The sequence below is a fragment of the Lipotes vexillifer genome, unplaced genomic scaffold (genome assembly GCF_000442215.2).
Source record: "Lipotes vexillifer unplaced genomic scaffold, Lipotes_vexillifer_v1.1 scaffold147, whole genome shotgun sequence".
NCBI classification, from domain to species: Eukaryota; Metazoa; Chordata; class Mammalia; order Artiodactyla; family Lipotidae; genus Lipotes; species Lipotes vexillifer.
The window spans coordinates 1,291,247-1,305,705 of NW_006778796.1; the positions used below are offsets into that span (position 1 = coordinate 1,291,247).

A 14,459-nucleotide genomic window follows, 5' to 3' on the forward strand; every position below is an offset into this window, starting at 1 on the left:
TTCCCTACAAAGTTCAAGCATATTCTTACAGTTTGGAAAAATCAGCTTATTTGTAGCTCGCAGAAATGATTTCAGGTACCTTTCTGGGCAAATGTTTAGTCTTAAAAATTGCAAAACTTAAAAGACAGCAAAAACTATTTTCTGTCTTTAGGGATTGTATCCTAAGATCATACAGACCCAAATCCCTTTCCAAAAGTATTTACATGATAAAGAGTTATGGCATCATTGTCTTTTTACCCAATAAATGAAATTTTGTAAACAGAAACCAAGACTCTTATTCAAATATGATGAGATCGGGGACAGCTCTAAGCCTGGTGACTGCCTGGTGTTTCTAGAATTGGACATGGGAGCAGAGGCACAGGGGTTGGGAGCGGAAGTGTTTTGCCTGGGTCCAGGCAATAACCAATAATGGGGAGTAGTGTCTATAGACAATCATATTTCTAAATATGTCTAAAAAAATAGAACTAACTTATAGTCAGTCAACTTCTATTGTCAGCAAGTTCTGGTGATTCTAAACCACATCAGTAATAAAATACTCCTCCCCACTGGGGCAAACCACTCCCATCCCTCCCCACCCCAATCCCCTGGTATGGCGCCTGCTTTGTGCAAGATTTGACTTAATTCACCAGTGGCAAAACAATCTACGTTAGAACACAGTGGCTACACACTTCCACAAAGCCACAGATTAACATACGGTCTACTTTCTTGAATCCCACTCTCTTGGGAATGCATGGCTTCTGGTTTTTTAAAAATATATTCCCCTTAATGTAATCTTCATCTCTCAAGTCAATAAACCCTTTGTTGTTGTTTTTAATTTAGGGATGAGGTTATAGAATTTTATCACCTCTGCATATTATTCCTGAATCTTTTGACTGCAGTAAACAAACTCCTAAGTCACAGTACTTTAAGCCCCGAAGGTGATTTTATGATGATGATACTGGGGTATCTCATAGAACCCAGGGCATGAAATACAGGATCTTATAAATACAGGATTATAAAGAGTATCACCAGGATGCTCTTTATAATCTTTGTTTTTCTTGGTGTATCTACTTCAGTTGGTGCTATTTTTCTTTCTATAGTTGGGTTGTTCTCAATTCCATTATAGTAATATCACTTGGGAGTTTAAAAAAAAACCCCACTCATCCCTAAATGTTAACAAATAGTGCAATCTAGGTGAAGGGTATGTAGGGTTCACTGTACTATTCTTTCAACTTTTCAGTAGTAATGAAATTATTCAAAATTAAAAGTTTGGGAAAAATATTAGGGTCTGAGACTTACTGCCAGAAATTCTGATTCAGTGGCTCTGGACATTGACAACCAGACGTTGGTAATTTAAAAAAAAAAAAAGCTCCTCTGCTAATCCTAATGTGTAAAGTTGGAAATTACTGCTGTGAGCTGCTGTCTTTTTCAGCTTCTCTAGAAGAGAGTGAGTCCCATTTCTTTCCTGAAAATTCCTGGGATGACGACTGGTCAACCCAGCTTGGGTCAGCTGCCTTCCCCTAACCCAGTCAGCTCTGGACAGGCCCATCGTTCAGCATCGCTGCATGCATGGTAAACCCGGAAGATGTAGGCAGTTTCCAGAAAAGCGTGGGCAGGGTAAGGGGTCAGCTAGGCAAAATGATTAATGATAGTAATAGTAATAGTCGTAGTAGTAATAGGTGACCAGTGTATTCCTCCAATAGAAATGCAAACTGAGTCCTTAACCGCTACATTTGAGAATATCTGACTGTTGATAAGCCAAAGCCATTACTTCCTATTTTAGCTACTTTTCAAATTATGTCATTGTTTTCAAAGAATGGAATGATGGAGACTTATTCTTTGTTAGTTTGAAGGTTTTGTATAGCAAAATGCAAATTAAATATATTTGATAACAAAGCCCAAAACTTTGTCCATATTGAAGAAGCCCTTACAAGTTGCTACGCATTAAATCATGTATAGGAATAAATACCATTCATGACGGTCATGTCTAGGCATAATGCTCCGGTTGTAGCAGGTATACGTTTTCCACCATCATAAACATCCGGTCTTTAAAATTTCACATTTCCATAAAGAAATTCTCTAAATCAGCCAGTAGGCTCTGAGTCATACCTCCGTGCACAATTGTCTTGTAGGAAATTCTATCTCAGTCTTCTGTTTGAAGGGACTGCTTCTTGCCAAGGATCTGGCAAGAATTCTTAGTCTTACGCAGTCACAAATTGTCTTATAGCTGGAAGAGAGTGGCACCATCACTGCTGTGCCAGCTCGGGCATGGTCATCTATTGTGATGGTCCCTCATGCTGTGGACCTCCTATTTCAGCCTTCCTTGCACCCTGAGTCACCCACAGGAGGTCCTGTCCCCTCTACGGGCATTGGGTCACCGATGACAAGGCAGTCTGTACTCCGGCGGTGGGGGGGTGGGGGGATGGTATTGGTGAGGGGAAGCAGGGATGCGTGACGCTGATGCAAAACAGCTGAATGATGACATGTTCCAGCTGGTTCCAAGAAGAGAGCTGGGCTTCCTCGAGCAAGAACTGGACTTTAAGAGAGAGGAAGACTCTGTGATTTCTGAAGGAACCAGAGCAGGAAGAGAGAGGAGGAAGAACACGTGGAGAAGACGGGGCAGTTTCCCATGTCCCTGTGAAGTTGCAGCCATGAGGCATGATCGGGACAGTCTTTGGCCCTTGAGAAAAGAGTCAGTGTGATCTCTGTGGACCTGGCTACCGGAGAAGAGAGTGGGACACAGATGTTTCAGTGTGAGCCAAGCGGGGCTGAGCACAGACGTCCAAAGACGTGGTTGTGCATCTCTGGCGTGGCTGGTGTCACATCCTTGCATGCCTCTCTCCTGATGCCAGGATATCATCCCTGAGGCGGAAGGAAGAAAAGAAGGAGCAAGTGACGAATTGATTGAAAGAGACCTAGCTTAGGGGCTTCCCTGGTGGCGCAGTGGTTGAGAGTCCGCCTGCCAATGCAGGGGACACGGGTTCGTGCCCCGGTCCGGGAGCATCTCGCGAGCCATGGCCGCTGAGCCTGCGCGTCCGGAGCCTGTGCTCCACAACGGAAGAGGCCACAACAGTGAGAGGCCCGCGTACCGCAAAAAAAAAAAAAAAAACCACTGGTCTGGGTTCTAGGCAAATTTGTCCTAACCTCTTGCAATCCTTCCTTCACTCTGTCCACTAGCTGTAGCCATTGCAAGTCAGTGTTTTTAGCCCTACTCAGAGGAAGTAGGCTATCATCTCTCTTCTCTCCTACTTTGTAGGTCTCTGGCTTCTAGGTCACCATCTCCTACAGTCCAGATATAACTCTTTCTCCTTGGGGTGCCTGCCTGGGAAGTGCCAGTCCCAGCTCCCCAAAACTAGGATAATAAACGTACTGGTCTACGTTCATTTTCTATCAGGTGTGATGAATGAATCTATGCTCACGTGGAAATAATTCCTTCAGTGAGTTAATATATTTCCAATCCACAGCACAGACCTGAAACACAAGGATACTTTAGACCCAGGGGCATTCAGGAGAGGGATCCAGGCTCTGCCAGGGAAGAGGAGGATCTCTCACACCAGCCTGTTCCCATGTGGTCGGTGGTTCTAAAATAAAAACGGAGAAGAATGAAGTAAAAGCGTGAAATAAACTGTTGTAGTAGAGAGAGAAGACCAGACAGGGAGATGGAGACACCCACGCTGGGACCTCCACCTTCACAGTGAGACAGAGAGGTGCAGAGAGAGGCTGAGGGTTACAGAGAGAGACCCAGAGAAATACAGAAAGAAACAGAGAGAGCAACACACACAGAGACACATAGAGTGACAGAGACAGAGAGCTGCAGAGAAAGCCTTCCTCCCCGACCCCAGTACATCCAGCTCCAGCAGCCTCTGTGGCTGAGACCTTCTGCAGTGACCCTTGTACAAAAAAAGGGGCTTGTACAAAGAAGAGATCTTTTTCCAAGAGGAAAGGACGTGGTCCAGCTTGCAGAGAGACAAAGTTTGTAACTCAGCATGTGCGGACGAGAGAACAAAGCTGTTCCCTGGATTCCAGAGTGACTTAAAGGGAAGAGACTCACCATTTGCCAAGGGGGTTCTACCCAAAGGGGCTTATGGTTCAAGAAGGAGTGAATCCACGATGCAGTTGTCATGAGGCTTTTGGATCTCACTGCTTGTACGTTAAAGCTGTGATTGTCTGACCAGGTCATACATTTCAGGAGCGCATATTTCAGGAGAAATATGCAGATTCCCGTCTTCTTGCCTCTGGGGAGTATGAAGGAAGCTTCCCTCTCAGTGGTGCTGATGGAGGAGGGCATGAAGTGCGGAGAGGATGGAAGCCCCCAGTCTAAGCTGCTGTGTGCTGCTAATGTTTCTCCCCTACCCACTGTCAACATATATATATATATATATATATATATATATATGCCATGCTGGGTTTCCACAGGGGGACAGCAGAGCCTTGGTCTTGTCAGGGTCTCTAGCTCCATGCTGTTGGAATCACGTTTATCCCCAGGAAGAGAGCTCTGGCTCAGCTTGGCAGTGGTGGCCTGGGATGTCAGCTGGCTGGATTCTGTGGGTTGCTGAGGGAAGGCCCTCATGAATAGTCACCAACAGTTGGGCCGACTCTAAGTAGGTCATTGCTGGTTCTTCTGACAAAAGGAATCCAAGAGCCAGTATGTTAAACTCCCCCAAATTTAAATTGATTGCATGGTCAGCCTGGCTTGGGCTTAGATGCAACTTCTTTGGCTGTGAGTCAAGCAAAAAGCACAGAGCTTTTGAGCCAGAAATGTGTTTATTTTAAGTTAAGGAGACTGGAGCCTGGAGTGATGGGTAACAGCTAATCAAGGCTTGAGCCAGAGGTAGAAACCCAAGTCTGCTGGCTTCCAGTCCTGGACTTTCACCTCAAGACCAAGGAGCCACCAAGGGCCTCTCTGCCCTACTCTGACTATGTAAGATTAACCCCTACCAACAATATGGTGTTTTGAAACCTGTGATGCGGAAGGAGAAATATTATATTTCCAGTAGAGAGCTACTCATTTCCTTAACATTGTATGTGATCAAACCAGGAGCCACCTGATAGGAAAGCAGTATTATAGGTAAAAACTCTTCTAGAAAAAAACCAGAAGAAGCTCCTTTATAAAGCCAGCGCACAGCCAGATGTAACAGAAGAAAATTAGTGGATAAAGGAAAAGGGGCAATGGGTAGCCCCTAATTATCCTACCAAGAACCCAGTATTAATGATGTAATATTACAAATGGGAAAGGGAGACTCACTTTGTGAATGCGTAGGGTCTCTCTCTCACTTGTTTAACTACAAAAAAGTTCCTCTAAGTAGGAAAGTTTGAGAAAGCAAAAGTATAATAATCAGCAGGTAGAAAAATATACAAACCGGGAGAATGAGTCATCTTAAGTGGCATTGCTCATCTTGGGACAACAATTGCACCCTTTTCAAATGAAGTCAGAGAGAAGTTTTAATTTGACATTTCCCAGTATCTCCATGGGGTCTCTTCAAGGGAAGAGAATGGGACGGGCACAGTCCTGTGCCCATATTTTTTTTTCAAAATCTTGCATTTTAATAGTTTCAAATGTATTTTCAGGGTAAAAACTACGATAACCACAGCAATCAGAACAGTTCAGTTCAGTTTTGCATATTGATTTATCCCAGTTTATGGAAAATTTCAAGAAGTTAGAACATTTTTTATACATGTTTTGGTACAGACTATTTTCAAGAAACTATCACACAGTGATGGCTGTGGGGAAGACTGTTCCTACTCTAGTGTTTCCCAAATTTTATTCTTGTAGAATGTAATTGTCCTGAGAAATCTTAGCAGAGTTTCCATTTTTAAAAGAGAGATCTGTAGCACAGCAGATATAGGAACTCTGGGCTAAACAAAGCCAAGTAGGTCTCCTTACGGCAGGACTTTTTAGAGCTTTTCCTGTGTTAATGAACCTTGGCACTCTTTATAAGAGTGGGGGGTATAAGGATATGGTATGCTGTACTACTCAAACTTGGATTGCCATAGAATCTACTTCCAATCTCCTTCTTAAATCGTCATCAATATCTCATGGGAAACTTGGGTTATACAAGTTGCAGTGTGGGAATGCTGCCCTGGCCATATACTAAAGCAGGTAACTCTGATCTGTGATTGGTTTTATTTTATTTTATTTATTTTATTTCATTTCATTTTATCTTATTTCAATTCATCTTATTTATTTTATTTCATTTCATTTTACCTTATATTATTTTGTTTTATTTTTAACATTCTTTTACTTTTCTCCCCCTCTGCAGGCCTACTAGTATTAGATTCTAATAAACAGTGCATTTGAAGAGAAATATGTCAAATAATTTCAAATCATTTGATCTTTAGATATTTCAGGTTTTAGAAATCAACTTTGTACAACACTGTGTAAATCCCCAGTATAATATCCACTTTTGTCCACTGCAGAGCTACTGCAAAGTGGCCAACCACATCCTCGACAAAGCAGTCATTCCAAACTGGGCTTTCACTCCTGAAAAAAATGCCAGCTCAGATTTGTTGCAGTCAGTGAATTGGTTTGGGAGGCGATTCCGCATCCAGAACAAACCGGAGCACATTGCAGATGAACTCTTCATTCAGAATAAAGGGCGTCACACCAACCACAATACCTCAGAGAGAAGTTTCAGTTTCTCCATGAACGTGAGCAATACAACAGAGGGTATTCTAGGAATGATAGACGTTCCCAGGCAAGAGCTGTGGAAGCTGCCACCACATGCATCCGAAGCCATCAGTATAGCTTTTCCCACCTTGGGGGCTGTTCTGAAAGAAGCCTACTTGCAAAATGCCAGTCTTCCCAGGCAGGTAAATGGGCTGGTGGTTTTGGTGATTTTACCAGAAAGATTAAAGCAAATCTTATTCACCTTTGAGAAGATCAATAAATCCCGGAATGCCAGGGCCCAGTGTGTTGGCTGGCACTCCAGGAAAAGGAGGTGGGATGAGAATGTCTGTGAAACAACATTGGATACAGCCAGCAAAGTGAAATGCTGGTGTAACTACACCAACGTGGTGATGTCTTTTTCCATTCTCATGTCCCCCATACCTGTAGACAACAAGGTCCTGGACTATATCAGCTGCATTGGGCTCAGTGTCTCCATCCTTAGCTTGATTCTTTGCCTGATCATTGAAGCCACAGTTTGGTCCCGAGTGGTCGTGATGGAGATATCATACATGCAACATGTATGCATTGTGAACATAGCTGTGTCTCTCCTGACCGCCAATGTGTGGTTCATCCTAGGCTCTAACTTTAACAAAAAGGCCCAGAACTACAACTGGTGTGTTGCGGTGACATTTTTCAGCCACTTTTTCTACCTCTCTCTGTTTTTCTGGATGCTCTTCAAAGCACTGTTCATCACCTATGGACTATTGGTCGTTTTCCGGAGGATGATGAAGTCCTGCATGATGCCATTGGCTTTGCCATTGGCTATGGGTGCCCGTTGGTCATTGCTGTCACCACAGTCGCTATCACAGTGCCAGGGAAAGGCTACATGAGACATGGTGCCTGTTGGCTTAACTGGGACAATACCAAAGCCCTTTTAGCATTTGCTATCCCAGCCTTGCTTATTGTGGCTGTGAATCTTGTTGTGGTTTTGGTTGTTGCTGTCAACACTCAGAGGCCCTCTATTGGCAGTTCCAGGTCTCAGGATGTGGCCATTATTATGAGGATCAGCAAAAAGGTCGCCATCCTCACCCCATTGCTGGGACTGACCTGGGGTTTTGGAATAGCTACCCTCATCGAAGGCACTTCCTTGGTATTTCATATAATCTTTGCCCTGCTCAATGCTTTCCAGGTAAGTTCCAGAAGAGAGACGTATTTTATTAATTAATATTTTATTTATAAAACATTATTATTATCTTATAATTTGTTATTCTGGTTTTACAATAAAACATGGCTATGGATTAAAAATATAGAACACGACATATTCTTCCCATTTCCTTCTGTATCTTAGAGACATTTATCTGTGGCATCTCTCACTCTATTGATTGTCCAGTTGGATTTAGATGATCAGGCTGGTTGGGTAGGAATCTCCTCTCTCTCCTCGCTGGTTTGCCTGTATCCCTCCTAAAGTTTCAACGTCAAAAGAAGTTGACCTTCACTTATGGAAGACCAGTCTTTGGTCAGGGATGTGTGAGGCTATACTTAATATGTTATGCCTCAAAACAAGCACAATTTTTACCCTTTCTCAAGTAGTTTGGGTGCTCCATAAAATAACAGTCATTTTTCACAGTATGAAGGGACGGCCCTTGCCACTCACTTTGGGTGTTAACCAGTCAGGGGTTCTCATACCTCTTCCCTACTGTTCTCTGTCAAATAAATGTAGGTTGTTATTCACAGAAATGGATCTTGACACATGTTACTTGATCCCAGGAATGTCACTTTCTCTGGTCCTCAGACTTCTCCTCTATAAGATAAGGATGGACCTAAAATGATCTCTATTTTCTTTTCTTGCTTAGACAAGATTATCCACCTAAAAGTTGTTTTATTTCATCTTGGCTACTAAGCCATTTTCAGGAAGCTGTCATTAGGCTGCTTTCCATATCCATGAGTAATAGAAAATTTGACAAATTCATATTTTTTAAATGTTTTAAATCAGGGGCTGGCAAACTATGGCCTGCTGCCTGTTTTTGTAAATAGTTTTACTGAAATACAGCATTACTCATTGGTTTACATTTTGCCTACGGCTGCTGTTGTGTCACAATGGCAAAGATGAGATAGTTGCTACAGAGGCTGTAGAGCTTGTAAAGCCTAAAATATTTATTATCTGCTTCTTTGCAGAAAAATATTTTCAAGAAAAGGTTTGACCACTGCTTTAAATAAAACAAATATAACTGTCTAAATAAAGGCACAAAGTATTCCATGTCACTGTTACTCTATTTCAAAACTCGATACAAAATAATAAAGCCAACTTTCAAGAAATGCCAACTCAGTTCAATTATATATCCTACTCATAATTCTTTAGTAACTATGGAGAATATTTATTTCACTTTTTCCTTTGCATTGCTTTAAAGAGAAGCCTTTTACTTAAGGATTTCTTGGGGCGGGGGGTAGGAAATCAAAAGCTCTTGGACTCACGTAAATCTCCCCAACTTTTGAAGTTACTCTGATTACTAATGATCCCATCCTATTTTTACTTTGCAACTTAATTAAACCCCAGGAAATTTTGTCCTGCATTTCTTTTTCAGATCATTTCTCTTTCTATTTTCTTGATGGAAAGAAAAATTCTAAACCCCCCTTTAGTTACACACACTCCATTTTTCTAAGCAAGCTTTTCCTGTGACTCACGTTTTAAAATTTCAGTCTTCTGATCAGTGTTTCTTCTTCATGAAACCATCCTTAGAAACCAGGCTTCCCTTCACTCTCATGGCAGGATCCAGATTTTTCTTGGACCTCAACTCCCACCACATAAAAGGGTTGACTGTCAATTATTGTGACTTTATAGGTGAGCAGAGATAATTTAAACTTGAATAGACCCTGGCCTTACAGGTCTCTGTAAACTTCTCTTTCTTTTATGCAGAAGTTTCTTCCACCACCTCAGAGGCTCTAGCTGCCTATTTCTTCCACTGAAAGTAGACTAGAATACATTTCTTTTTCTCAAGACACCTTCCCTGATTGTGACTTTGAATGACAAGAGTTTATGTCACATGTTACTGTCATCATGAGTAAGAACAGCTATCTTAATATTTGGGAAGAAAGCAGAGAGATTTAATAAGGCTGCAAACTCTATCCTACATCTGAAGCCATTCAATACATATCAATAACTCTGGTGCACAAGCATGAAGGTGGTCCTCTCTCTTTGTGATACACTCAAAGAAAATACTCATCAATGCATGTTTGTCGGAACCAGTGGGAACTGAAGTTTCTAATGTCTGATAAGTATCTTCGAAGGAATCTAGAAGAGTGGTATTAACAGCTGGGATACAGTCTGCACAACTGTCCCTCATACGTTGTTGAATTTTGCCACAGGGGTTCTTCATCTTGCTGTTTGGAACCGTTATTGATCACAAGGTAATTTGAGTTTGTTTCACTCGTTGTAAATGATCTCCATGTAGTTGACGGGAGCAGGTGGATGAAGCAACCTTGATCAGAGAGTACAGTCCGGAAGAGTTGAGTCTGTGGGGTAGTTCAAGGCATCAGCTTTGAGGGGGAGAGGAACGAACTATACTCTTTCGTGTCCTGTTTTTATCAAGTCAATTGGAGGCTACATTTGAACATAGCTGGTGCAAAGAATAGAAACCATGACCAGAATTTTAATCTTAATCCTAAATTCAGTTGTAACTAAACCTCAACTTTTATCCAAGTCTTATTATTTTCCAAGCACTGTGCTAAACCATTTGATGCCGCTTCTACCAGGGTTGATGGCCTCAGAGTTTCACGACACAGGTCTGGGCCCTGGGGATGCTGTCATTTCTTCACTGTCGTTGCTTCTTTAGATCAGAGATGCTTTGAGGTTGAGGATGTCTTCACTGAGGGGCGGTCAAAGGCAGCAGAGTTTAGCCTCTCCTTTTCAGTCTCAATATTGGAGAATCAATGTCCTCAGCAGAGTCATGATGAGACAAATATTATAGCTTAGTGTTCAGGATTTGTTAGCAAACAGAATCGTGACGGCATACTTTCCTTCATTCAACAAATTTGGACTGTCCTGCTAGAGATTAAGGTCAATGGAATACAGACCTCAAGAAAAGTTTCCAAGGAATTCCCTGGCAGTCCAGTGGTTAGGATTCAGTGCTTTCAGTCCCGAGTCCTGGGTTCGATCCCTGGTCAGGGAACTAAGATCCTGCAAGCCCCTCAGAGCAGGCAAAAAAAAAAAAAAAGAGAGAAAGAAAGAAAAGTTTCCATACCTGTTGTATTTCAACTAAGTACATTTAGACCATTGAGATGAGACAACATGAACGAACCCAGAACCTTAAATTCTAAAAAATGCTAAAGCTGGGAAATAAGACAAGAGTTAGAAATGGGATTTTAGTCCAACCTAGTTATTCCATAGGTAAGGAAAGTAAGGCCCAGAGTACTTGAGAGATTTGCCCAAAGCCACCCAACTAATTGTGAGAATTAGCATTCTCCTTGCTTTGGGCTTTTCCAGTGAGCCACACTGCCTTGAATTGAAGTGTTTGTGTATTTGTAGATCTTGAAGATGACTTTTGACCTAGCTATCTGTCTTTGCAAGCACCAACTGAAATTGCCATCATTGTTATATCAATTAGAAAGAAGTCACTTATTCAACCAAGAGTTTCTCAATAAGAGCTACTTTTAAAATAAATAAAAAGCTTTCTGGACACACTGAGAGTCAGAATTTATGGTCAGCTAGTACTGAGTGTGACTTTTAGTGCCACAGTTCATCAGTTCTAAGGTAGACATTTTTTATTCACCTCTGAACATTTCTGAAATTGAAATGTTTTGTACAGTCAGTGACAAGTCACGATTTAATTGGCAAGTTATTTTTTCCTTTTCTTCCTTAGTGGATGTAAAACTAATGATGTTGCTTACAATGTTAGATTCAGTGAGATATGATAATTTAATTCTGTTTAGCTGTGTCAACTTGGGTATTTCATGCTTTCATTTTTACATGTTTATCTCTAGTCAGGCACAGACATGAATATAAATCTATGTGCATTTTGGTCAATGCTATTCCTCGTTGACATCACTGTTATTTTTTCCCCATTTAGAATGCATCGTTAAGCCCAACGTATGGATCTAAATTAATGAATTGTTGAGGATAAGATATGAGTATTGGGCTTCCCTGGTGGCGCAGTGGTTGAGAGTCCACCTGCCGATGCAGGGGACACGGCTTCGTGCCCCGGTCCGGGAGGATCCCACATGCCGCGGAGCGGCTGGGCCCGTGAGCCATGGCTGCTGAGCCTGCACGTCCTGAGCCTGTGCTCCGCAGCGAGAGAGGCCACAACAGAGAGAGGCTGGCGTACCGCAAAAAAAAAAAAAAAAAAAAAAAAAGATGTATTAAAAACTCAAGGAGAAGCTTCACTTGTAAGCTGTGACTAACTTCTCAGTGCCCCCTGGTAGCACACTATTGCCTACTATGTGATGCTGGAGGGAGGTGGGAAGGAAACAGGGGGATATCTTTCAGAGAATGGAAACGCCTTTATTGCCCAGCACATAGACGAAAATACGCACATCTTTAAAACCTACGTCATCTCAGTTTACATGACCAAATCTTAAGAATACTTTTTTTTTCTGTCCTCAGTGAGAGGATGCTGTCATCATACCTGCTCTGATACAGGAGACATCTTGCTGTTTACACACACCTTAATTCCATCTTGCCAGTGAGTGTTGACACTTAGAAGAGCCCCATTGTTGAGAAGGAAGACAATTGATTGGAATCACAAAGCAACAAGTCCATCTCTCCCTAATGAAGTTGGAGCTCAGAATCATTCTTAAGGGGGTATGGGTGGAGTTGTGGTAAATTAGCGGCCTATTCACAGCCAGCCTCTGAGACACACTTCTCCACAGGTGCAATCAGGGGAAAACAAATATTAGGCAGCCGTGAAGGGGAGAATAAGTCACAAAGTGGCAGCCAGAAGCCTGAGAGGTCGCAGGGGCATGTGGGCAGGGCAATCAATGTTGGTATGCTTTTGTCTTGGAGAGCTTTGGTGGCCTTTCTGCACGGATATAGATGAGTCTCAGATTTTACGTTTAAACACCACCTGGCAACAGGCACATCCTCTTTTACATTCCTTTCGTTTCTGAGTCACGGCCCATATATTGAGCAATGGGGCAAAGCAAAGGGTTGAAACAATCTCATGGAATCAAAGACGCTCTGAGTTTCAAGAACCTTTAAGGGACCTCCTGGGTTACAGATTATACAAACCGATGTTGTGGTGCTGTGGACATTGGCTCATGGTCCCAGGAAGCGGGGTGCGGGGAGGGAGAGGGGGCTCTGTCATATACATTGACTAGCATGTATCAGGTGCTGTGAAAACAGAGAAGAAAACACTGGCATATTATTCTTAATTAATCACCTTCACGTTTGGATTTTTATATTAGAACATTAAAGCGGAGGAAATAGTAGAACTTTACAAAATTAACCCTCCCAATTTCTGCCCATTTCCTACTCCACAAGGATCTTCCGTGGGGGAGCATGACTGTAGCATTTCTTTTTTTTTTCTTCTTTTTTTTTTTTTTACGGTACGCGGGCCTCTCACTGCTGTGGCCTCTCCCGTTGCGGAGCACAGGCTCCGGAAGCACAGGCTCAGCGGCCACGGCTCACGGGCCCAGCCGCTCCGCGGCATGTGGGATCTTCCCGGACCGGGGCACGAACCCGCGTCCCCTGCATCGGCAGGCGGACTCTCAACCACTGCGCCACCAGGGAAGCCCACTATAGCATTTCTTGATTAGTCACTAAGGAGAGGTAGCTCAGATGATTTAGTAAAGCTGATCTTTCCATTAAGCTTCTCATTTGACCTGTTTTGGGAAGCTTATTAGACTAAGCCGGGTGGAGGAGGCCCTGCAACCTGGGGATACTGTCTAACCATTCTAGAGAAGAGAGGCGTGGCTGAAGTCTTCTCTCTAGCTAGCTGGGCATACCTGGTTGGCTGTACGAAAAGTTGGTGACAACCAGTAGAAGCCAAGATCGGGCATTACACCACTTACTAGAATCAGGCGGGTGCTCAAAGTTTGACCAGTATCAGGAGGAAGTGGAGGAAGGAGATGGAAACACACTAACAACTCTCCCGAAAGAAATCCTCACCACCTATTTCTTCAACTTTCAATTTCTACTTTTGAACCTGTGAAGTGGGGGACGGATGAGTATTGCATTCTTTAAGCATATCCTCCGCGGGTGGCCCTGGCCCTGGTGAATTTTCTCAGTAATTGGGGTCCTCCGCTTTTTACATCTGTACCCAGGAGGAATCAGAAGGTCTCAGAAGCAGCAGCTGGCACCATGTTGGGGGTGCAACAAACTCAGAGGACAAGACTGGAAATTCATGATCAGTGATCCTCCCAAGTCCAGAATGGAGAGCTGGCAGCACCGGGAAAGTCTTTCAGCAGAAAGCAGGGCTCCAACCACACGGTTGAGAGCAGAATTACAGCTCAAGGACACAAGTGTCTGGGAAGCACAAGGCCGGGTCACGGCCAGGCTAGGGGTCAACCACAGAACGCAGGCAGTATTTCAGACCTTAAACCAGAACACAAAATCTTAGACTGACGGGGTCTGGGGAGGCAGGCCGAATTCCTAGAGCCAGAAAGGGGGCAGGAGACCAGAATTGGACTTGCCCAGATTTGGGGCCCTGTGGTTGGAAACTCCACATGTTCCAGTGACCACAGGTCAGATTATTCTTAGGAACAAGGTCGGGACAGGTGTACAGGGAGGTCCCGGAACCATGGAAGGACAGCAGAGGTGTGAAAACGGGGCAGTTTTCTCCATGTATAGATCCTAACTGGGGGTTCCCATCCTGGGAAGCAGGAGAGGGCGGGGAACAGCGTTCTTAATACAAGGCCACGGCTGCACAGCGCCCTCTGCTGT

The 14,459-nt window shown here is 43.2% G+C and overlaps 1 protein-coding gene across 1 annotated transcript; it reads left to right on the forward strand.

Moving 5' to 3' along the window:
• The first annotated feature begins 2,426 nt into the window (after window positions 1–2,426).
• On the forward strand, window positions 2,427–14,136 carry ADGRF4 (adhesion G protein-coupled receptor F4). Its single transcript, XM_007472234.1, is given in 6 exon segments — window positions 2,427–2,675; window positions 6,319–7,384; window positions 7,387–7,775; window positions 9,950–9,991; window positions 10,417–10,474; window positions 13,841–14,136. Coding segments are annotated over 6 exon segments (2,100 nt in total).
• The last annotated feature ends 323 nt before the right edge of the window (window positions 14,137–14,459 follow it).